The following is a 24,128-nucleotide window of genomic DNA, read 5'->3' as shown; positions in this document are numbered from 1 at the left end:
CCTCCTTTCAGTGAGCAGGACTGTTCTTCTGAGACCCTATGACAAGAAATCTTTACTAGGATAATTTAAAAAAGGATCTCTCAGAAGACCAGAAGTCGGGTTGAGTAGGAAAACTGATATTATAGATTAGAGAGACCAAGACTTCCATCAACAGCTTATTTTTATTGACAGCAGCTAGACAGAGGAAGAACATGGCAGCCCGTGAGTAAACCCCGCGGCAGTGACCACCCGCGGTACCGCACTGCACCCCCGCTCCCTCCGGCTCCGGGCCGGCACACGGCGCCTCAGCCGCGGAGAGCGGGCAGCGGGCGTGCCCCGGGCCGTGCCGGGCGGGGCCGAGGGCGGCCCGGGCTCCCTTCGCCTCCTCCCGGTTCCTGGAGCGTGGATCCTCCTCATTGGCCGAGGGCACTCCCGCCCCACCCCGCTCCAAGGCGCGGCGGCCCGCGCCCCTCACGGCTGCCCCTCACAGACACTATGGCTGCCGTGACTGACACTGGGCCGCCGCTCTCCGCCCTCATCGTCCCTTCGCTGCCCCTCCCTCATGCCATATCCCTTCTAATCTTCCCAGCCCTCACCTCTCAACCTCCCGGACTTTCTTCTCCTCCACCCCCTTTCCAGCCACTCCCACCGTTCATCTCCATATTCGCTCTTTTGCACCTGTTTCTTCTGCCCCTCCTTCTCCTTCCCAAATGCCACCTCGATGCCTCCACGTTGCGGTAAAGCGGCTGCTCTCTCTCTGCATCCCTGCCTCGCCTCACGGCCTGCACGCTCTCCTGGCCGATCCCACTCGTGCTATCCAGCCTTTCCCTCGCCCTTTCGCGCTTACAAAACGCTTTTTCAGCTATCGTGAACCACCTGAGCAGGCAACTGTAGCCGCAGTAAACGATGGGGGCTTGTGTGTAGTCTCGACATGCTTTATTCAGGTTTTGATTTTAGTTTGTATATCCTGCACATGGTTTTCAGCTTTTTAACTAATGGTGAAGTGTGTTGAAGCGCAGGTGGGCCATATCTGTGAATGTTTACATTTGTTTCTCTTGTTTGGTCTACTACCATCCTCTTTGTTATTGTTTTTGATATCAATGTTCTTTGTAGCCCATACTCCTGCGAAGTTTTTTTTCTGTCCTAGGTAATTTGTGGTTTGCTAAACCATGCGGGCATGAGATGTGGTTTCCTCTCTCTGCACACATCAAGGACTTCATAAATCACCAGCGTTAAGAAGTGCTGGGGTTTTTGGGAAGACAGTCGTATTTTTGCATAGGTGGCTGCATTTAATCTGCGGGTGCTTTGGGATCTTGTTAAATACTGAACTGTATCGGACGTGTAAAGCAGGAGCTGAGGGGCAACCTGTTGGCTTACCTGCGTGGTTTGCTCTTGGCAGGTGAATTTCTTCCTCCTTGTCAGGCTCCCTGAGGTTATTTGGCAATACTGATGGGCTGCCACGACTTAGGTGTGATCAGGAGAGCAGAAAACACACGGGTATGAGGAAAGGAGCACAGTTTGAACTGGAGTAGTCTGGTACTTGATGGGTGCAGTGCAATTACTGTTGTGTCTCTTTAGCACAGTGCAAATACATAGTGTTAGTGTAATGGCACTATATAAATTTTCTCTGATTTTCCTAAATGCTGCATTTTTTCCCAGTGTTTTCCTCCATAAAATCTCATGGAGACATATGTAGTTATGAATAAGACTATAGTGGTGCAAAGCTGCAAGCAGTTTTGTCCCATGCCACTTCTCTGTAAGAGGTATCTCAGAGGGATGTTGAGCACTAAGGCTGAGCCCATGTTTCTCTGTAAGCAGATGAGATTGCCTGTGAGAACATCTGTTGAGCATCTCTGCTGCACAGCTAATAACCAGATCTATCAGTTTCTCCTTCCAAGCCTCGGTGCCAAGAGCATTTCAAGAGAAAACAGGGCTTAGCCAGAAAAATCCCTGGCTGCTGAATTATACCCTAGGACCTAGGCATGTCAGAGTAAGAGCTTTATGTGCCTAAAGCTGCTTGCTCTTTCTGAGATGAGGGAACAAATGTACAATAAGCATATTTTTAGCCTAGTTATTTGTCTCTTGTAATATCCTACTTCCCCCCTCTTTTTTTTTTTTCTTTTTGACTGTCTGATCCAGTTGTTATTATGGTTCCTAAAATGATGGAAATAGACTGATCACAATTCAGTGAGAACACTGGCATGTTGCTGCATTTATTTCCTTCCTTCCTGCCTATCCCTAAAAAGCAAAGAATACTCTAAATCTGTTCATACTCCTTTCTTATTTCAGGCTCTTTTTATTCTCAAATTCTGTAGATACCCAAAGAGTTGTTTAATTTAAATTGTGTATACTTTGGCATGCTATTGAAACTCCTTTGTCATTGATCTACTTTTTCCTCTAAATCATTAAAAAGAGAAATTCTGAATTACTGCTGCAGAATTCACCACTATTTGTGTTTCTAGGGTATGGGTTTTATTTGCTTGCCTCATTATCAAAAACACTGGAGTCTTCAGTCTTTTTTTTTCAGATCTATGAAGATCTGGTATGATTTATTTTTCTTTAAAACCTTATATTGAGGAATTTAAAAAAAAATTTTGATATCATCTAAGACCTTATTGCTCCCTGGAAGATATTGGGAGAGCTCCCTTTCTGACTGTGTCTAGGTTGGGTCAGCTACTTCTGGGCAGGGTGGCAGTAGCATGATGTGACTTGCTAGGATTGTAAGGAAAAATCTGGAGATAAACTAATGCTGCAGTACACAATAAAGCTTGTGGAAAGGCAGTGCCTGTTAGTCAATTCCACTAGCCCAGGGAAAAGGACTGAGATTTTGGATATATGTGAGCCCTCTTAATTTTTTCACTTCAAGTCTGAAGACTGACTTGTGAGCTTAAATTCTTTCCTTCCTCACTGTTATAGGCCACTGTCTTAAAGCCTTTTTCTTCTTAATCCAAGATGCTGCCTCTTTTCAAACACTGCCTGCTTCTATATCCATAGTGGCCAAACCAGTAATAACACTGGATACCAGTATTAACACTGCAAGCCGCGTGACAGCCCTTAATCAGTTTGCTTTGGAAGACACTTGTCATCCATCGCTTTAGAAGATCACTGAGTACCTCGCACGGTCACAGATTCCCCGGAACAGCTTTGGGGTGGCGCTGCCATGCCCGGGAGCCCACGCGCCTGCGGGAGCCCTGCGAGCGGCGCGGGCCCGCACTCCCTGCGGCTGCTGCGGGCTCTGCTCCCCGGCAGGGCTCGGCCCCCGCCGTGTCCGTGCGCGGCCGCTCCCGCTCGTCCCAGCCCGCCCCGGGCCGCGGCGGCCGGCGCATGCCCGGGGGGCTGCGAGCATGCGCGCAGGGGCGGGCGGGGCGCTCCGCCGCTCCCGTCGGCCCGCGGCTCCCGCCGGGCGTCGGCGGCGGAGCGAGCCCGCCCCGGCCGGCGGTGCCATGCTCAGCGGGGCGGGCGCCGGGCAGCGCGTTGCGGCTCTTCTCCCCCGTGTGGCCTCGCCCGCGGCGCTGGGCAGCGGCGGCAGAAGCGAGAGGTAGGGGAGGGCGGGGGCGCGGCCTGTCCCGTCCCGCGGTGCCCGGTGCGTGGCGGCGGCGGGGAGCGCCCGCGGCCCGCACAGGTGTGCGGGCTCCGAGCTGGCGGCCGGGGCCTCCCTCGGCGTGGGGAGCCGGGCCCGAGCCCCCGGCAGCGGTTCAGGCGTGGGTCCGCTCCGTAGGTGTCGGGACGTGCCGGAGCGGCTTCGCTGCCAACTTGTCTGGGGAAGGGAAAACTGCCCAAGCCCCTCGGCCGGGACGGAGTTGCCGTGCCTTCGAGCGGGCCTCTGGTCTTGAGTGGCATTTGTGCTGTGCTTCGTCCCTTATTTATCGTGAATAATAATACTAATGATATTTCTTAAGGCAATTGGCTCTTGGGTTCATAATACCTTACTTTCATAGCGATGGACTCCATATTTTGGTGTGTCTGTAGTACATGTGTGGAGATGGGCTGGGGGAAGGCATCAGGTCCCCATCTGGGTTTGTAGCTGAAAGTGAGTCTGTGTGGGATTGAAACCAGTGAACAGATTTTATATTTCTAGCTGGATTACAAAAATCCACATCCTTACTGATGCAGGGTGATTTAGAAAGTTTTTTAGTAAAGTGCTCTCAAATTCCCTGTGTTTATCTTGTGCCTCTTTGCGTGTGCTCATACACATGCGATAGCAGGGAAGATATGCAGAAGATGAAAGGGTGCTGTGTTGGCTTCCTTGCTTTATGTGTAGGATAACAGGCAAGCCCCACTGGTGTTTCCTTTGTGCTAATGTTATGACTTCAGTTGTGTCCAAGCAGCTGCTTTGCCTTATCTGTGCTTCCTGATTATATTTTTAATGCTGTATGGCTAAAAGCCTGTTCCAGCACTTATCTTCTCTGCCCACTCCAACTGGGGTTTCTTTGGATCCTGTGCAATGCACACGGTACCATTTTGTTGATCTCTGCAGCCCGACCAATTGCAGAGACTGTCTGAAGTCAATTTGTGTAATTAGAAAGTTGGAGGCATAGATGACTTCTTGTGTGAACTTTCATTTCTAGTAGAGCCTATTGCTTTGTTATGACATGGTACAAAGCTTGCTCAGCACCAGGAAGGGGCAGAGCAGAGAATAGATCTTGAGTAATTTCACTAGGACATGCCAGAGACTTGATGTTCTCTTGAAACAGGGTAGATGAGTTCAGAGATTTTTCTACAAAATGATGATGAGAGCTGTCTCATGTATTGGCAGTGTAGGTTAGCTTGCCCACCTTATGGTGTTTAAGTAAGGAACAATAAGATGACATGTTCTCAGAATACAGTAAACGGTGGCATGATGACTTTCATAGCTTCAGAAATTCAGGGTGAAGTTCAGCAGTTCCCCAGAAGAAAAACAACAGTGTCAACTTGTTAAAACTTGCAGTGTATTGGCAAGGGCCAGGCTGTGAGCATATCTGCATGATTTGGAAATGGTTTTAGACAGCATTTCCAGAGCAAGCTGCTTTTCTCAGCATCTTGCTGCTTAACGTGACTCCAAGCAGAGATCATATCATGTACAGACATTATTCTGAAGGATGGAGTTAGGATTTGATCCATGACTTGCTTTGAGAAGTATTTTTATAGATGAGAAAAATGGTCATTTTATGATCATAATATTTTACACCTGTAAAAATGTGAAATGCCCCTTTTTTTTCCCTTTAAGATCTAATTTGTGCCCACATTGGCTGAATGTAGGAGCCCAGAGCAGTCTGACATCCTCTGAAGCTTATGCAGCTTGTTAGATGTTCCCTCCTAAGTCAGTGACTTGTGTGCACTGTCAGGTCTGTTTAGCAAATTTACTTCAGGACTGAGTTTGAATTTTTTTGTTTTAAATTTAAAATGTGATATATTCACTACCAATAAGAACTTAATTGAGAAAGAAATTAGTAATAATTAAATGGTGAATGTGCTGGATGTGGCTGGACTGTAAGCAGCAGTGTCCAGGACAATCTTAACAATTTTCTTGAAGTAAGAGTGACCATCCAGTTGTCTAGCATGTCTTTCTTGAAAACATATTTCTGGGGTTTGAATGGCCTTATTATTGCTTTATGTTAAAGCCAGTCAGTTTGGGCAATCTTGCTTGAGTCTTTTAATCTCAATTTATTCTCACATTAGAGGGAATATATGAAGGAGGAGGTGGAGGAGTGTGCTGAAGATGAGGCGACTGAATCGGAAGAAGACCCTGAGTTTGATGAAAGAATTGGATGCCTTCCCAAAGGTTCCTGAAAGCTATGTGGAGACTTCAGCCAGTGGAGGCACAGGTAGGCCTTGTTGAGATGCTGATACTGATAGAAACTTCAGCATGAGGAAGGCAGGCATCTGTGTTCCCTTGAAACTAGCCAAAATTGGTTCCTTGAATGCTTTGGTGGACTGACTGAGCTCATCCCTTCAAGTAAAGACATATATCTTATGCAAGCTGATGCATCCATCTGTTCATCCAGTCTCTCTGAAAGGAGATTTTTGTGTAAAGCTGGTGAGACTGAACCCAATGTAAAAGTTAGAAATAAAAACTTCTAACCAGTTGCAACTGGATGTGCACTGTGCCGAGGCTGTAATAAAACTTTCTCATTTGTTGTCTCACCTTCTTGGTGTCAGGTTTCTGGGTGAGACTGAGTGAGCATGACCTGAAACGATGATGGGATTCAACACTATGCTTTTGCAGAAGTAGAAAAATATTCTCCAGAGACAGATAAGTTGAGCATCAGGATGAAAAGTAGTTTTCTAAGGCTTTTCTCTTGAAGGTGTACTAGATTTTGAGAGTAAGGAAAGCCCTTTGAAGAACGAAACACTTTAATCCAGGACATGTGCTTGTACTTTCCCTATTAGTTACTTGAGCTTCTCTGAAAAAGCTGGAGCTGTAAAAAGGACCTTTCTTTATGTATCTGATGATAAAATTTTGCCTTTAAATTGAGCTGAGTTAGAGGTAGCCTGATTTGAAAATAGTGACTTCATCTCTTGGACTGTTGGAATTATTTGCAGATAGGAAACTGCCAGCACTTAGTAGTGGAGGACAGAAATCTCTCTAGAGTGTGATTATGCCTGAAACTCAGTTGAATAAAAAGTTGAGGAAGCAATTGCAACCTACAGATAAGCCTTTAAAGTTGTTATGCCTCTTATAGTGTAGAAGGAAATATCACAAGGTTCTATGTTACTTTGCTGTTTCCTCAAGTGCACTGTTAATAATTAAAGGATTATTGTATATTAAATAATCTCTAAGAAGTATTTAAATAATTCTTTGTTATGTTTGTCCCACTTCCTGAGGAAACAAGTGTATTGTTTCTATGTTGTAATTTGCATAAAACCACCAAATGCTTAAGGAATCCTTTTTTTGTAGTACAGCACCATCCTTCATGAGACCTTTACTTTGGTGAGTGGTGCCTTAAGGATTTCTCAACACCAGAAGTTACTTTAACATTCTTTGGTTTTATCCTAGTAACCTTATAAATGACAACATGGATTGTCTTTTTCTGTACCATTATGAAATCTGAATATAGTATTCCTGTTTGATTCAGGATTAAAGTGTCAGGCTAACTTTCTGATGTGATAGGGATCTAAAACATACCAAGACTCTCCCCTCAGACTTTCGTGCCCTTCAAACCCATTGCAGAAGAAGTAGTGATCTCTCAAACAGGCTGAGACTCCAGCTCTGGGGCTGGGAGATCCTTCAGCAAAGAAAATTCTACAAGCCTTTCTTTTCCTGTTCAGATGCACACATACATTTGCTCAGAATGATCCAGAAAGCAGCTGTGGCTCTCACTGTGTTTGTGTGGCTCTGGGTAGCTGGTATGGCTCCAGCTGTCCTAGTGTTGCACAGCCAGGGTGAGCCTGACCTACTGGATCCAGGAAGAAATGGAGAGCCAGAGTAATTATCTGATTAGTGCAGTGGACCTGAAGGGTTTCATGTGTGTGACTGTCACATAGTGCCAGCTGAAAGCTGGAGCTGGAAACATTGCTGATCCATACAACAGCCAATAGCTTCTGTCCTGGTCCCCAAGGACAGTGCCTTTATTCTCTGCTCCCACCCCTGCCTTGGGGACCACTGTGTAGGGAGTTGAAGCTGTCAGCAGTGAGCTTGTGTTTTCTCAGGTTGCCCTTCATGGATTCCACAGAGATATTCCACAGAACGTAAATGAAAAAACCTACAGTGCCAATAAGCTGCACAGATTGCTACTATGCTCCATAACTGAAGTGTTTTCAAGCTTATAAAAGCCACAATTTAATAAAAGGGGCATAGCAGGTGCTTCTGTGCATCTATTACTGTGTTTCCAACTGTGCAGCAGGGTGATCTTGCCCTTGCACTGTACAGCTTTGCAAATGTGATGAGTAGGCTGCCTTGGAGATAAGTGAAGCACATGTACTATTAAAATACACCAATTAGTTTTATCCTAAAAATAATTCCAAGTTCTTCGCTTACTGGTGGAATGGATAGCTGCCTGTTGCTTGTTGCCAGAGAGAGACTTGTTTGAAATGTTGGGGTGGGAGTCATGACTATGCAGCTGTACACAAGTAATATAATGTGTCTTATTTCTGTTGTCTGCTAGCTTATTGAGTCTAAAACTTGATATAAAAAATTGTTATAAAAACTTAACTTGTAGACAAGTGGAGGCTTGAAGGAATTTCACGATGCACTACCTTCTTCTTTCATGTTGGAAGTTGGGATTGAGTTTTCCTAGACCATCCCTGACAGTGATTTGTGTGTGCTTTATATGTGGAGGATGATCTAGGCTGTTCTTAGATTTTCCATACAGGGATGTCATAGCCTCCTAATCATTCCAGTATTTGACTGTACTTAAAAGTTCTTTCTTGATGAAAAGGTAGGACTTACTCTTTTCCACTCCTGTCTGAAAACAAATACTATCATTATGAAAACAACTTTCTAAGAGCAGGTTTTGGGTTTTTAAATCAAAGGTACCAGTGTTGTACTGGTAATGCTCAAATTCTGGAATTGTTAAAATTTTGTTCTGCTTATGTTTCTGAATAATATTTCTCACAGTCTGAATTTCTACTTCTTTTCCTCTGACCAGTGTCTCTGATAGCATTTACAACAATAGCTTTCCTGACTATAATGGAGTTCATGGTGTACCGGGACACATGGATGAAATATGAATATGAAGTAGACAAGGATTTTACTAGGTAACATTATTTGTTATAATTCTTTTTAAAATGTTAGTTGCCTGCATTTCAGGAAAGAATAGATCTAAAATGTTCATGTGACTTGAAAACAATTCATAATTGAAATTGCAAATTAAATAATGCAGGGATTTGATTTTTCATGTGTTGATTGTTTTGGAGCTTTTTCTTCTATGTAATCTATGAATAAGATAAATTGAGATTACTGCAATGAAGAAGTCAAAATAGTATAGGTTTGCTATTGAAGGAGCTCCCTTAGGAATGACTTGGTAACAATTCAAAGAACATGTAACTCCTCATCAGGTAGGTAAACCCACCCTGTGGCTGGAGGCTTTCTCCAGCTCATGTGGTTGGTACATGTCCTTGGAACTTTGTGCTGCTGGAGGTGAGCCTGAAGCACTCAGAACTTTGACAGCATTATCTAGAGGCTGCTACTAATTTTGTCTCCTGACACAGCTCCCCTGAAAGATGTGTTTGCTCTTGGTTTCATGTGCCTGTCAGGACTTGTTTGCCTTTCTTCCAGAGCTGGTCAGGCACCCAGGAGTCCCTGTGAAGTTAATGCAGATTTTGTGCCCTAAACACCTTTAAATGCTATGTGTCAGTGTCATGGCTTGACAATGGCACCCACAAACTGAACTGACTGAAACTGAACTGAAATAACTTCAAGAGCCATTTGGGTAGTTGCTGTGGTAACAGGCTAAAGATGCATCTATTAATTGCATGTCTTGCACATCAGAAATAAGTTATGAAAAACAAAAAAGGAAAAATTTGAAGGAGCTGCATCAAAACCTCAAATGATAGTAAATCCATTCAGACAGCTGGGATTTCACATTTAGGCCTTTGCTAAAGTAGGCTGTATCCCAAGTGAAGCTATCACACAGGAGGGGTAGTCTGTCAGTTAAGAGACTGTTATGGGATTTGGGGTACGTCCTACTACAGATTCCCCAGTTTGATTGTGGGCTAATCACTCAGCTGTGGTTCTTCAGTTTGAACCAATGGAGACAATTTTAACTGCTTTTCTCCTCTCTACTGACCCTGTCTGACCCAAGTTGAGCCAGTGTTGAATCCCTTGCTTATGTGATTTGCTTGAGGTCAGCTAAGTCCCAGGGGAAGCTCCCTGAGAGCAGAACCCTGTGACTATAGTGAGGGAGTTTATTCCTTATAGTTTAAATGACTTTTGTGAAACTAACATGAAAACCAATAGGAAATGCCCAGAATATTGCAGAATGCCACACAATCAGATTTGTGGTGTGATGGAGGTTATCTCTCAAGTCACAAGTGCTTTAAGGTGCTCTAAAAATCCATGTTGCTTCACCCAAATTTTAAACAGCTTTATATTTATTAGTATAGATTTTGGTACTTTACTGTATTTCTGCAAGTGGTCTGAGATTTTTTCTTGATACTTGTACTCAGTGTTACTTAATGGATTTTTACCTTTTTTTTCTTTCCAGTAAATTAAGGATCAATATTGATATTACAGTTGCCATGAGGTGTCAATGTAAGTATTCCATCAAAGAAAGTTTTTAAACACTTTAAAGCCTCTTCAGAGAGCACACTTGATCACAATATAGTTGGATATTGTTCAGAATATTTTACTGGTGTCATTTCTTCTGATCTTGATGACATATGACTCATTGAAGAAATGTGAGAAGTGTAAAGAAGAATATCTGTGCCATCTCATTCTTATCTTGCAGAACCCTTGCTTTGTCTGTTAGCAGGAACAGGATCTGTTGTTCAGTCTCTCACTAGCTGAAATATTCTGAAAGCTCATTGTGAGACACAAATCAGCAGCAGGAATTTATAATAATTTCTATTTGTTTATGAACTTGGGATATATTAATCTGGTCTGCTGTTTAACAGTGCAGAAACCATCATGTAATTTAATCCTGCTAGTGAGCATAAGAGGGATGCCTTCCTTATCAAAGGCAGCAGTCAGTATTATTTTGACATCATTTAGGTAATGAACTTTAATTGTGTTCAGTCTTGCTTGTCCTGGACTGAGAGAAGAGAGAATACTACTTCTACCAGGAATGCAAGCAAATTTTCAGGACACACTTTTGTTGCCTAGCTTAAACCTTGCAATAATTGTAATTAGTGTAATTAGCATTAATTGTATGTCAGTGGTTTTTTGGTTGTTTTTTGCGAATAAACTTTTATCCTCTGATTTGACTAGTCAAATTCTAGTCAAATGCTTACAAGCACTCTGTTTAGTGCTTGTAAAACAGGAGAGAATATTTATGCATAGCAGATCCTAGAAAGCTTGTATGTGTGGTTCATACAACTTCTCTGTAGGTGTTAAATCAGTAGAAAATACTGCACACCTGAAGAGTTTTTGGTCAATGTCCATCATCTGATGCTGAAGGTTAAATAGGTTGAAGGAACAATAACATATTCTGAAGTTTATCACTGTGAAGCTTCATTTCTACTTGAATTTTTTTTGCTTGTCCTTGATCGTCTGTGTGACTTAATATTTCTCCCTGTTTAAAATAGATGTGGGGGCTGATGTTCTGGATTTAGCAGAAACAATGGTTGCCTCTGCAGATGGGTTAATCTATGAACCAGTAAGTTGATTCTGACCTTTTTATTTAAAAATTGAATTCCTCTTTGTGCAAAGCACTACTGGGCTGGTTTGCTTGCTTGTGTTTTTTTTCTCCACCAACCTCTTAGAGGAGCATTCTGTAGTTGATCTCTGTTTGCCATAGCTTCAGGGTACATTTGAGCATTAATTGCAGTTGAATTTACTGAGTACATTTGTGTTAACCAATATTTGGGTTTGAACTTGGTGAGCTGTTGTTATTAGTGATCCTGTAAGGCTGAGGAAGCATAGCAGGTCTGGTGGCTTGTCTCTAGTGCTTCATGTGGCTTGAGCCTAGAAATATGCAATCTGCACCTGGAGCCTTGTCTTCCAGAGATTGCTCCTTTGCAGTTCTGGGTAGGAAGGGACAGAACCTTTTATACTTGAGTACAAAATGTATTATTTACATTGCAGAGTCCTTTCATAAACTCTTCTGTGGTACCTGTGTGAAGTTGATTATAGCTCTATACCTACACCCTAATTCTCTTCTGGGTTTCATGGAAGGGATGCATTCTGTGTGTTTTACTAGATGTGTTATATTTGTTTCAGGTACCATTTGAGCTCACCCCACAACAAAAAGAATTGCAAAGGTAAAGCACTGAGAGGCATATTTATGGTTTGTATTATTTGTACTGGAAGTGACTTTGAAGTACACCAGAGGTACATGACACAACTGTGTCTTGAGTCTGATACCTCCTGCTTGTAATTTAAGAATGCAAACCTGCAGAAAGATACTAAGTTACTTTGCTTTCCTCATCATTTAAGATCTCTGTTATGGAAAAAGAAAATTGCCTTAGGACTTAACTGTTCAATGGGGTGCTGTAGTTGCAAGCCAAGATGAATGGACTTGCTCAGCTTCTGTTTCCAAATGAATGCTTGATAGCACAAATCACAGAGTCAAATGTGTAAAATGTTTCTAAATGTCAGAGCTGAGCCATTGTAACAAATTGGCACATTCTTGCAAAAACAAATCAATTATTTCCTATAATTAATTGACACAGTATTTACCACTTTAATATCTTGGTGTTGTGTGTGCCCACTATAGTGATAATCTTGTGATAGTACTGAAGCTTGTTGGGGGGTCTGGCTAGTTTTACTATTTTGGTAACACACTGCTGTGAACACCTGAGCTTTAAATTCTGTATAAAGTATTATTCCCAAAGTTTAATGTAATGCTTTATTACTGTAGTCAACTTTGCTAAGTTCCTGACTTCCATCCTGCAGTTGAAGCCAATGATGAATTGTGAAGCTAGATTTTGTTTTACTGTTGCACGCTTTTACACTTGTCTCTAATCTTTAGGATGCTGCAACTAATTCAGAGTAGGCTGCAGGAAGAACACTCTCTTCAAGATGTGATATTCAAAAGTGCATTTAAAAGTGCTTCTACAGCACTGCCACCACGGTAAGAAAAACTGGGATTTTGTGAAATTATTGCTCTTTCCTCCAACCCTGTGAATTAGACATAACACTTTATTGTGGTTATGATTCCACCCTACCCCCAGAAGACAAAGTTGTAAGAAAAGATCTCGCTGCTTTTTAATGGATTTTAAAATAGTGTAATTGATACTTGCTTTGGAGAGCTGTTGTTTTATGAAAACCTCTGGGGCTTCCTGGAGAATGTTTCCAGGTTTTGTGTGTGTGCTTACACATACATACAGAGACATGACTAAATATATGCACACACCATTTTATTTCATGTGGTTTGATGCCTCCTTCTTAATGGGAATTAGTAATGCCACAGCAATACTAAACAAGAGTCTTTTTTTAAAACTACCTTTCTGTCCACAGCTTTTAAAAGTAGTGCTGCTATTACCTGTGTCATAATGCTTCATAATTTTAAAAGAATCAGCCTTTGAATGCACATGTGTTTTGTTAATTAATTCCTGTGTCTAAGATGACACTTTAAAGATTGTGTGGAGAAAGCTTGCTGTTTACACTTAATTCTAGCCACTCAGAAATGTTAAGAGATTAGTGCACAGTGTTTAGTCTGCTGAATCTAGATGCTATGTGATTTTCTTTTCCCCCCAAGGGAAGAACGCTTTCTACATGAAAGCTGAAATTCTCTTCGCTTAGAAACAGCACTAAACAAAAAGATACTGAATAAAACAAAGCAAACACCAAAGCTGCCACACACATTTCCTGTGTTGTAATCTCCCTTCTAAGGATCAAATGTGTTCCTCCTTCCGAAGGCAAGCCTGAGGATGGCTCAAAAAATCTTTTTTTCTCATTTGCTTGATGTCTTCAGATTAATTAAATCATTCTCTGCCTCTGTGTTGCTTGTTAGTGCAGTATTTGAAATGGTATTTATGCTTGAGATGTGTGTAAAAACAGTTGGTTTTCATCTCCCTCTAAAGAGCAGATTTGGAAATAGATTTGGTGTTGTGAATATCACAACATGAGTAAGGAGTGGAAGCTTTTGTAAAGAATAAAGTTGAAAGCTCTTCTTGCTACAGTGCTGTTCATGTGACCAAAATGTTCTTAGTTCTATTCATTGTACCATTAAAATTTTCCCAAGGAGCCATTTTTGGTGGAAGGAAGTGGGAAAATATAAATCCCTGGGAAGGTCTAATGTTCTCTGTTTGCATGTTCAGTTATCATAAGGCAGCCTTGTAGGCCAGATCTCTGAATACAAGTATGAATGAAAGCTCATTGGTTTCATCAAACTGACCTTTACTAGTTTCCCTCCCTTCCAGCATCTCTGCTGTAATTCCAGGAGAATGCAATAAGGGCAGGTAGATGATAATGCTGTGTCTTTATGCTAGGAAAAAGAGATCTAACTGTACTGCTGTTATTTCTGCAAGACAGTGGATATTCTCAAGTACTTTCTATGTTTTTATTTAAACAGGGAAGATAATTCATTACAGTCTCCAGATGCATGCAGAATTCATGGTCATCTCTATGTCAATAAAGTGGCAGGGAACTTTCACATAACTGTGGGCAAGTATGTTCTGTGCAATTCCTGAAATTAAAAAAATCCTGTAACTTCTACATTCTATATAGTGCATGTCTGTATATGTGTGTGTGCTTTTATGCTTCAGTTAATTGGGTTTTATTGACCTTCCTGTACTCATGCCTTGTATTTTTTCCTATGTAATACCTATTCTTGCACTGTTAATTTTCTTCATAAATTGCTAAAATCATGCAGTGCATTGTTACATGTAATGTAGTCATTATGAATTTCAGTGGTTTAGAAGATGGAAACTCTTGAAATGCTTTCTCAGAGAGCAAATACAGAGTGCAGTTAACTTGCTTACTCATAGAACAAATATGGTCAAATTTTGCTAGTCACTTGAGCAGTTCTGCAGCTTTTCATGTCATAGGACTTGGTGACTCTTCACAGAAGTGTAGTGACTTGATGAGTTCTTGATATTTCTAAAAATGCAAGACACTAGTTTTGTGTAAGAGGGTTTTTGTGAGTCCAAGATTCCTGACCTTACTCTTCAGTCTGTCTGTAATGGATAGTAATAAAAATATAATATTTAGGTTTTATATAGATATACACAGTAGATATCAGTCTTTAAAACATATATATACGTGTGTGTGTATGTTAAATATATTTAGGCATATATATGTTATACACATGAGGATATGTACATATTTTATAAAGTATTTACTGAAATAGAGGAGGAAAGGTAATTTTTCTACATAGTCCTCTGTGGATTGATAAACCATTTTTTGCTTTCTTCAGGGCAATACCACACCCCCGAGGCCATGCACACTTGGCAGCCCTTGTAAGCCATGAGTGTAAGTTCCCTCTGTCATCTCCACACCAGCATGATTCATTTCAGTCAGTGCTGTCTCCTAGTTCCTGTTAGCTTGCTGTTTTAAAGGTGTTCTGGCAGTGCAATTGCATTGCAAAAACAAAGTGAAGAATATTCTTTGCAATGATCTGACTCCATAACAATTCCCTTTCATACATTTGACATTATTAAGATTATCTTTAGGTTGCTTCTATAGTAATGATAACACTGGAATCTCAGATGTACTTTGGTGTAACATAGATACCATATGAAATTCCTGTATTTCAGTCCAAACCACCTCTTTCCTCAAAGACCTTTTTAAAAGGTTAAAAATTTCTAACCTTCTTCCTTAAAAACTTAATTTTTGGATTATGAGTCTAGATATTAAATGTGTGTTGCTGCCTTACTTAATGTGAAGCAAAGGTGACTTATTGTGAAAAATTAACTTGATTAAACCAGTTACAGTTGGTTAAGCCTCCAAATGTCTGCCCATGAATTTATGTTAACACAACTTTAATAATTTTATACATCTTAAGTACCTGCCAAATAGGCAGTGTAGTGACTTGGCAGCTGCCTTATACTTCCTCTGTACATTTGATTTGCTAAACTTTCATCTTTTTAATGCAATTGCTTACAAGAACGTGAACTGTAGAATAATAGAAATATTTGGGCAATTAGAAATTGTCAGTTATAAAGTTATAACCCTGTTCAGCTCCACTGTTGATTCAAATATAATTAAAATTTGGTTTAGAAGCTCTTTTCTAGAAAAATTTAACTTTTTTGTTAAATATTTTGGATTTGAGTTTTCTTTGAAGTGTGGGTAGATCCAATGATGGGTACAATGTTTTTTTGTAAATGCATTAATTAGAATATTTCAGTGTTGGAAATGGGTGCATCTTTTTCTCTGAGTACAGAATCTCATAGTTTAAAAATGCTTCATTTCTCTATATTGTCTTTCAGCCTATAACTTCTCCCATAGAATAGATCATTTATCATTTGGAGAGCTTATTCCAGGAATTATTAATCCCTTGGATGGAACAGAAAAAATTGCATCAGATCGTAAGTGTTGTGTGTTTAAAAAAACATTTTGTTTTGTTGAGTTTCCCAATAGTTGCATTTAAAGTATTATCATTTCTGATAAATGTTGTGATTGCCCAGCAGTGTGTCAGGCTAAATTTGGTAGTGAGCAATGCCCTGTTCAGTTACCTACATGACATCTTAAATGTAATTTCTTTCTAATACCTGAACTGCTGTTCTGTGCTGTTTCCTTGGAGGTGATTTATGGGTTTTTCCAGGTTTGTTATGTTGAAGTTACACTATGTCTGACCATATTGCAGCAGCATGTTACAGTGGAGAATCATAGATCTGATTGTTGGCATGATGGGGAAAAATAAGCCTGATTTGGTTTAAAAAATAGCACCAGAGTCTTGGATTCCATTCCTGTATTTGGTTTGTCCCTTCCAAAGCATATTTTGTGATGAAACAGGATGGGTTTGTGTAGCAAACCCTTTGTTTCCTCATGTGTAAATGAGGAAGAGAAGTAACCTGCCTCATCCCAGCACTGGCATTCCCTGTGAGGGTGAAGCCCAGAACCTTCTACAGCCGCTGTTGTCTCAAAGCCAGTCAGTTCCTTGGCTCTTACAGCCACAGTGGTTTAGTGGGGTTGAAATAAATTGCTTCAGTCTATTGGTGTTTGTTCCCTAAGGGAATTGCACAAAGAGCAAATGCATGAGCATGCTGATGGCTCTGGAAGAATTCTCTGTAAGTGTAATGGGGAGAAAATCTGTGACCAGTTTAGAAGGGCTTCCAGCGCTGTAGATGCAGTTCAATGGCCAAAATCTATCAGACCACTTTGAGATTTGTATACATCACGAAACGTGATACTGTGAAACTTGTTCTAGAGCCCTGGAAAACACTACCTGTGTATTTCATTTGAAGCTTTGAGTGGCCTGACCTTAGTGAGTCTTTTCATTCCATGGAAAAAATGTAAATTTCTGAGTATAAATGGGATATATGTCTTTGCCATGGAAACTAACTTTGTGCAGATGGTGCTGAAGCAGTTTTGGCAGTGCTGCCATTCTTTGAAGAATGTCCCTAGTGCAAATCACTTTGCTGATTTGTTATTTCTTTGATTTATTTGTGAATATCTCAGATGGCCTTTGACTCTGTTCATGATTCAACAATCTAAGATTTTTTTTTCTTCTAGACAATCAGATGTTCCAATATTTTATCACAGTTGTGCCAACCAAACTCCACACATACAAAATTTCAGCAGAAACTCATCAATTTTCAGTGACAGAAAGGGTAAGTAGAAAAAAGAAAAAAACCATAGAGATAAAAAATCTAAAAGTGATTGTTCATAACAAAAGTTCAAATGTGGAAATAGTACCATGGTTTTGAAAAGTACTCTAGCATGAAGAGACTCTTTGTAGACTATTCTAGTACACTAAATTTATCTTTGTAGAATATTCTAGTACACTAAATTTATCATACAACAGTGATGGTAAAAAATATATATATATATATGCTTGGTGACACATGCAAACTTCTTCTATTAATGTTTTGCATTTATAGATCTGGAGTCTGATGTTAGAATGAATGATAGACAGTAATTTCCACTTCACTGGAATGGTGGTGGTGGTGAAATCCTCCAAATTTTAGATCTGTAACCTAGTGTGTAGCTTCACAAATATTTAATTCACCTTTAGTTTTTTTATCTGTGTGGGAAGCCAACAAACCTGCAGCTCACTTGAATATCCTGAACTTGGTTGTGGAGTGTAAGAAACAGAAACAGGTAGTTTGTATGAAGAACTGATCACACAGTAAGTGTCTCAGCTGTCCTGTTTAACCTTTGTTGAACCACCAAATTTAATTACCCTCTAGACTAGAGAGCTTCCACTTGTGGGTTTTGAGAGGCTTTCAATTCTGAATCCATAACAAGGGTAGTTAATGCAGTATAATATATATCATAAAGTATTAATTTAAAGACTGCTGTGAATAGGAAAAAAAAATCCTTGTGTGTACTGGCTAGATGTCTTCTTTTCAGATACTGAACTCTGTTTTCATCTTTTATTCAAATGCCAAAGAAAAAAAATCTTTGTGAAAAGTTTAATTAAAAATGACAGATAAAGTGAGAGGTGAGAAGAGAGCCTTGGATTGTAAGAAAATGTGGGTATTTGTCGGATGGAAATTCACTGTATTCCAGCCTGTGATGTTCTCCAAGAGAGAATAATTTTTTATTTCCTTGAAATTCCATGCTGTGCTTCTGAGAAATACTGAGGTAGGGGAAATAGGATAGAGGCAATGTCTTGATGTTCAGCTTCAGACATGCAGGCCACTGAAGGGAAAGGTTTGCTCCAGAACTCATGAAAGCTGGGCTAAGGAGAGAATGGAGAGGAATTTCATCATGCTGTGTACTCCCACCTCCTGCTGGTTTAGCAATCTGCTTTGTTTTCTCTGCACAATCTTCAACAACTAAGGCATCCCTTAGACTTCTGTAAGCCAGTCAACAGTTTGTCTTATTGTTCCTTCTTTTTCATCTTGTATTCATTTTTTTCTCTTCCTGTATAACAGTGGTTCTTTCAATTAACTGTCCAGTCTAAGTTAGCTCTTCAGTTTTTAGTGGAGATGTGTTTTTACAAAAATTGCTAAAACTACACATTACTTTGGAGAAGATCCTGTAAACAATGGAGATGAAGTGTCCATTATGTACTTGTTTGCTCTTGCTGCCTCAGTAGGCCACCCTTGGATTCCAAAGCTTATTTGTGTTTACTCTTGGGGAACCAAATACTTCTATTAGATGAGCTGAGAAAGGTTCCTAAGAACAACAATTCACTGAACACCTTTGTGCACTTGTTTTGAAAGAGAAGCACATGTGCAGACATGGAAAAGGTTGTCAGACAGTCATGGCTCAAACTGAAATGCAGTGAGGTTTAATTGTCACATGGGCACATGGGGAAGCAGAGTTTGAGAGGTGTGGGCCAAATCTTCTCCACTGTTCTTGATGGTTAAGATACTGTAGTTATTTATGTTAAAAAGATTTAATTCTAGCAAGGCTTCACTGAGCTATCTGATGCAAGGTTAGTAATTTTTAGCAGATTTTAGCAAGACTTTTCGAAGTTAAATCTTCTGCAGAAGCAGAAGCTGGAAGCAGATCAAACTGGTTTGCAGAAAAAGAGTTCTGTTTCTTTTAAGGGTGGAGTTTTGTGTGTTCTATTTAACTTCATGTTCTTTTTCCACCATTTGACCTCAAAAGACCAGTAAGGCTTAGGGAAATAACAGAGGAAAAACAAACAAAATACAGTTTTGTACTTTGCCAGTGGCAAAGTTCTGTTTAACTACCTTTAGTCTTCTCTTCCTTTTTAGTGTGACTGATCATCCATCTCCAAAAGCTGACAATTGTCATGGTTTGAAATAAGGAAAGCATTTCCTACTGGTTTGTTTTATTTAACCATTGCAAGGTTTTTGGGACCTGTTATCATTACTGATACACTATTTTGGCATCCTTTTAATTTTGGTGTGGTAGCATAAAAAGCAGTGTGGTTTTTGACAGTGTTAGCTAACTGATGAAGTTGCTTAACCTGCATTTTCCAAAGTGGTATTCTACTTTTTATTTTGTACCATATTCTGTTGAACACAAACTGTTACATATACAGAGAAATGGAGCTGTGATATATTGCTTTTCTGTTGAGTCCTGTTTATCTTGTCTTTTTGGTTCTTACTTGATTAGGTGTGGCTGAGTTTGTCTTCAGTCCATTATGTTCTTTCCTGCTGTCCTTATGTATTTTCAGCCAGACTTACCTGGCAGTGTATTTATCAGCACCTTTCACTAACAACAAAAATGACAAGAAGCTTGTGTTTTTGTATTCTGTCCTGAAACCTTTTAAAAAAGCAGCCACACTCTCCTCCTTGGTGTCTTTTGGTTTGAGAATTTGGCAAATGAAAAGAAACTAGGAATTTCTCAGATTAGGACTGAGGTGCTGGGTAGTCATAGTGAGTTTGGGGTGTTTATTTGTTTATTGAGGTGTGTTTCTTGCTGTGTGAGTGTTGTTTGATGTGATGTAACTGACAGAAAGTTTGAAAAGAGGCTTTTGCCCAGAAAGGTTGGACCAAGTGTTGCTCAAGGTGCCTTCCAACCTGATATTCTATGATTTATATAAATCCTCTGGGGACTCTGCCATTGCTAAGGCTCTTGAACAAAGTCAATCTCATTAAGGTCCCACACTGAGCTAAGTGATTCTCAGTGGCTGACAAAGTAGGAAGAGCTGTGGCAAATATTCACCAGTGTGCTCCCCTGGGTTCACAGGCTAGGCCAAGACTGTGCCATTATCCTCATAGGTACCAACACCAATCCAGTTATAAAAATCCTGTTTAAAGGACCACATGAGCAAGTCTTGAGAGAATAGTACCAGAGCACAATAGTGAATATTGATATGCAGCACAGCAGACCAGGGACCAAGAAAGTAAATTTTCAGTTCATGGTTTTGGACTTTTAGAAGGTACTGATAAAAGTGGCCTTGATACTCCCCAGTCTTCTGTTCATTCCTAACTCTGATTAAATAACTCACTGTCATCCCATCTTGTAACACTGATTTTTTTGTGACTAATAACAAGTGTAACTAACAAGTGTTTCTGTCTTTTCTTTCAGGAAAGAGTAATTAACCATGCAGCTGGCAGCCATGGGGTGTCAGGAATATTCATGAAATATGACATCAGTTCACTTATGGTGACGGTGACAGAAGAACACATGCCTTTTTGGCAGTTCTTAGTGAGGCTCTGTGGTATTATTGGTGGAATTTTTTCAACTACAGGTGATTATCAGTGCCTGCCTTCTTAAGTTCTATCTTTTTTTTTTAATCATGATGATTGCTATGGATGAGTTACAGGGAGTCCTATTAATAGGTTTTAGACAAAGTGCTCATTTGTGTGCACTGAAATGTGCCATGAATGCTACTCAGTTTTGATGTCCCAGTATGGCATTTCTGGTGTTCTGAGGGCCTGTTGTTTCCTTTTTGGTAACTACAGCAAAGTTAATTTACTTCTGGAAAAGCAAGGCTCTATCTGTCTGTAGATATATAGATATCTATGTATATGTGTATACACACACGCACATACTGATGCTCTGTGTATTTCCTGTCCCTGTTGGGATCCAGTAATTAAATCAGTGACAAAAGTTGAGATGAAATTTCCATCTGAAGTAATTTGGAAGATTTTCCTTGTCAGTGTAGTGCTGGATTTGCTTCATCAAAGAAAGCAAGCTAAGTTGAAAAGGCACAATTCACTTACTGTTCAAGACATAATAGGGACTCTGGATTACGAGTTATTTCTTTCCTTGGCTCTCCTTGGAAGAGAGCTCAGTAAAGAGGCTTCAAACTAAGAGCTGCTTTTCAAAGTAGATTTTCTGTCCCACACAATGTATTTTCACCCATAAAAGCTGGCAGAGGGAATTACATTTACTTGATAGCTTTGCTTTCTTGATGCATTTCAGAATGTTAGAATTCTCCCCTGCCCCTGATATATCCATTCTTCATGTTCATTTCTCAGTGTTTCATGTATGGATTTACTGCACTGTGTCCTAAGTATGGTACATAGCTTTGTTGCAATGCTTCCATAAATAATAGATTTTTACTACTTGTTTGTTTAAATCTTGTTTGATGTTGCAGGAATTTTACATGGCTTCGGAAGATTTGTAGCAGAAATTATTTTTTGCCGTTTCAGACTGGGCTCTTACAAATCCACATCGGTAAGGAGAACTTCTCTAAGTGTTTCTCTAAGTGATACAGCTGAGGATGGATGATAAGGACAGCTCTGGGACTTGGTCCTGCTAGAATTTAAGATATTTGCAATAGACCCTCCCCTTGACATGCATATTAGCAGAGATTCAACAGCTGTTAAAAATAGCTGGAAAACTTAAAATGAAAGGAAGTAGATTTCTCTAACAAACTGAATTAACACAGCTGAGACATTCCCTTCACTGTCCTTACTATATTCTTTTTATTTTCATATTGCTCCAAAAATTACATGTTTCCCAGGTCAGATCAGTTTCCTTGTCCAGGTTTTGGTTTCACATCTCCTTTTGCTCAGCCTGCACATGGAAGAAGGGGCACTGTGTGCTGGAGGGGTTCAGTGCTGCTCTGCAGGCTACTGCCAAGCACTATGAAAGAGCTGAGCCTTCACCTTTCCCTTCTTTAGGCAACAAGAGAATTGCTTCTCTAGCAACTACTTGATTTTACATTACTTTTATTTTTCCCATTTAAGCCTGTAGATACCTTTGAGACCTCTGCCTTTCTCTCAAATTTGGTTGAAGTTTGCCAGCTGGCAGGGTTATGTGAGCGGGGAGGAAAGAAGGCAACCAAATTTGTATAATATTTCTGTGAGAGGCTGGGTAAAAAGGCATCCAGGAAATGTGCAAGGATAAAGAAATGCATGCTTTTGAGGAGGGAGGGTGGAGATTCTGTTTCTGGTCAAGCCATTAATAACACCTTGTTTTTCTTTCACCAGGTTCCCCTTCCTGATGGCCACACAAGCAACCACTTACCTCTAATTACAGACAATAATACACATTAGCCTCCTGAGAAAATTTTTTTCTTCCTGCCTGATACAGACTTTTTTATAATAAAGAAAACATTGTGCAATATCCTAAGACAGTGCTGATGGGCAGCAAAAATTGGAGCCTTTACAAAAAAAAAAAACCTCCAACAAAACAATTTGTATAATTTTTTGTCTTTGAGTGCACATGGAGACATAGGAAACTGTGAGACCTTCTGGAGAGCAAAGGAGTGTTGCTGCCAATACAGTATTCATGGTCAAGCTGAACATCTTTGTGGTGGCTGCTCGTGACCACTGAAGCATCCTAGTGATGCCTGGGAAGGCTGCAGGCCCCAAGGAGAAAAGAGTGCAAGTGGGATGTGTGGAAGGGCTGGCAGCAGCCACAGAGGGACTGTAACAGAGCTGGAGCTTCTCTTAAGTGTGCAAATGGGGGATTGGCTTTTCTTGGTTTTTAATAATGCTGGGGCTGAGGGCTGAGATGTCTTTCATACAGCTGGGGAGTGATCCTAGAAAATCCTTGTGAAGATGGGAACAAGAGAGTAAGTAAGGTGGAGCCCAGGCTGTGATGTTGGGCACAACCACTGCCTGTGTGCAGCCCCACCATTCCTTAGTGGAAGAGACAAGGAGCAGAGGAGTTCCTCTGTGCTTCCACACAGCCACTGTGCCAGCAGTGAGAGTGTCACAGCTGCCATTGGTGCAGAAGCACCCAAGGACTCTGAGAATGTGCTCCAGCCTGGACAGCTTTTGGACTTGGAATAAGAAGCCCTTTAAGTAAGGCATTTGACTGTGGTCTTGCTAGAAGGCAATACTCCCTAGTAAAAAGTCAGGAAATCTTTGTATGCCTCTTTTTTGGTAAAGAAACTGCTCTGATGGAATCCTTGTAGCTGTGCTGCTCATGCCTGAGCCATGGGAGCATCCACATGCTGGGAATGGAGAGGGGAGAAGGGGGCAGGAAGGTGCCAGTTCAGGCTGCCTGGGAGGTCTGCTGGGCCAGGCACAGTGTGGAGCTGGCAGTAGGGCACTTCAGGGAACCTGAATTGTATTGCTGCAGACAGGTGAGGAGACAGGATCTGCAGAACTAATCCTTGCTGTTCATTAAGGTTTTTGTAAATTTAATGAAGAGAGCAATATTGTATTGTAAATAGGCTACTGAGAAAGAATGTTATTAATGCAAATGGTGCTTTGAGAAATGGAACATCATGTTACTGCTGAACTACTGGTGTACACCTGTGGTTGAACAGTTACTCCACCAGTGTAAAAATTATTAATATGATCCCTTCTCAGTAAAACTGATTTAATAATATGTTAGAAGATGATGCTGATCCTGGCCTTACTCACCATGGAATTAATATTTTAATTAAGAGGACTAATTACAGAAAAATAAAAATCTCAGTGGAATTGTCAGATTTGGCTGACTTTCATTAATGTACTTTCTAGGACACTTGGACTTTGTTGATGAGCATAGTGTTAATAACACAGCTGATTTGCTATGCAAAGTGAAGGGCTTCCTAAAAAGAAATTAAATAGTAAATAAAATGTGGGGAAATAAGGAAAGACTTGTTGAATTTGGCTATTGAGAAAAAAGTTCAAGGAAGCTGGGTCCTTGGGGATGA

The 24,128-nt window shown here is 40.6% G+C and overlaps 1 protein-coding gene across 4 annotated transcripts; it reads left to right on the top strand.

The window, feature by feature from the left end:
* Positions 1-589: 589 nt before the first annotated feature.
* ERGIC2 (ERGIC and golgi 2) lies at positions 590-23,919 on the top strand. Of its 4 annotated transcripts, none has more exons than XM_064702824.1 (14): positions 590-716; positions 5,638-5,783; positions 8,547-8,655; positions 10,104-10,150; positions 11,143-11,213; positions 11,777-11,817; positions 12,528-12,629; positions 14,073-14,168; positions 14,916-14,971; positions 15,928-16,026; positions 17,174-17,271; positions 20,615-20,777; positions 21,630-21,709; positions 22,468-23,919. In XM_064702824.1, exons 2-14 carry the CDS (start codon positions 5,678-5,680, stop codon positions 22,531-22,533), a joined length of 1,134 nt encoding a protein of 377 aa, XP_064558894.1. In that variant the 5' UTR covers positions 590-716; positions 5,638-5,677; the 3' UTR covers positions 22,534-23,919. The 4 variants fall into 4 exon arrangements, with proteins under 4 accessions (XP_064558894.1, XP_064558895.1, XP_064558896.1 ...); XM_064702825.1 differs by having other exon boundaries at positions 716-923; XM_064702826.1 differs by lacking the exon at positions 590-716 and adding an exon at positions 899-998.
* The last annotated feature ends 209 nt before the right edge of the window (positions 23,920-24,128 follow it).

This window comes from Zonotrichia leucophrys, chromosome 1A, assembly GCF_028769735.1.
Source record: "Zonotrichia leucophrys gambelii isolate GWCS_2022_RI chromosome 1A, RI_Zleu_2.0, whole genome shotgun sequence".
NCBI lineage: Eukaryota > Metazoa > Chordata > Aves > Passeriformes > Passerellidae > Zonotrichia > Zonotrichia leucophrys.
This window is presented reverse-complemented; position numbering and strand designations above follow the sequence as displayed.

Coding starts and splice junctions, on each gene's coding strand:
- ERGIC2 (XM_064702824.1), top strand. CDS start 5,678: ATGAGGCGACTGAATCGGAAGAAGACCCTGAGTTTGATGAAAGAATTG. Junction 11,818..12,527: donor CAACAAAAAGAATTGCAAAG/GTAAAGCACTGA, acceptor TCTAATCTTTAG/GATGCTGCAACTAATTCAGA. Junction 20,778..21,629: donor TGGAATTTTTTCAACTACAG/GTGATTATCAGT, acceptor TTGATGTTGCAG/GAATTTTACATGGCTTCGGA.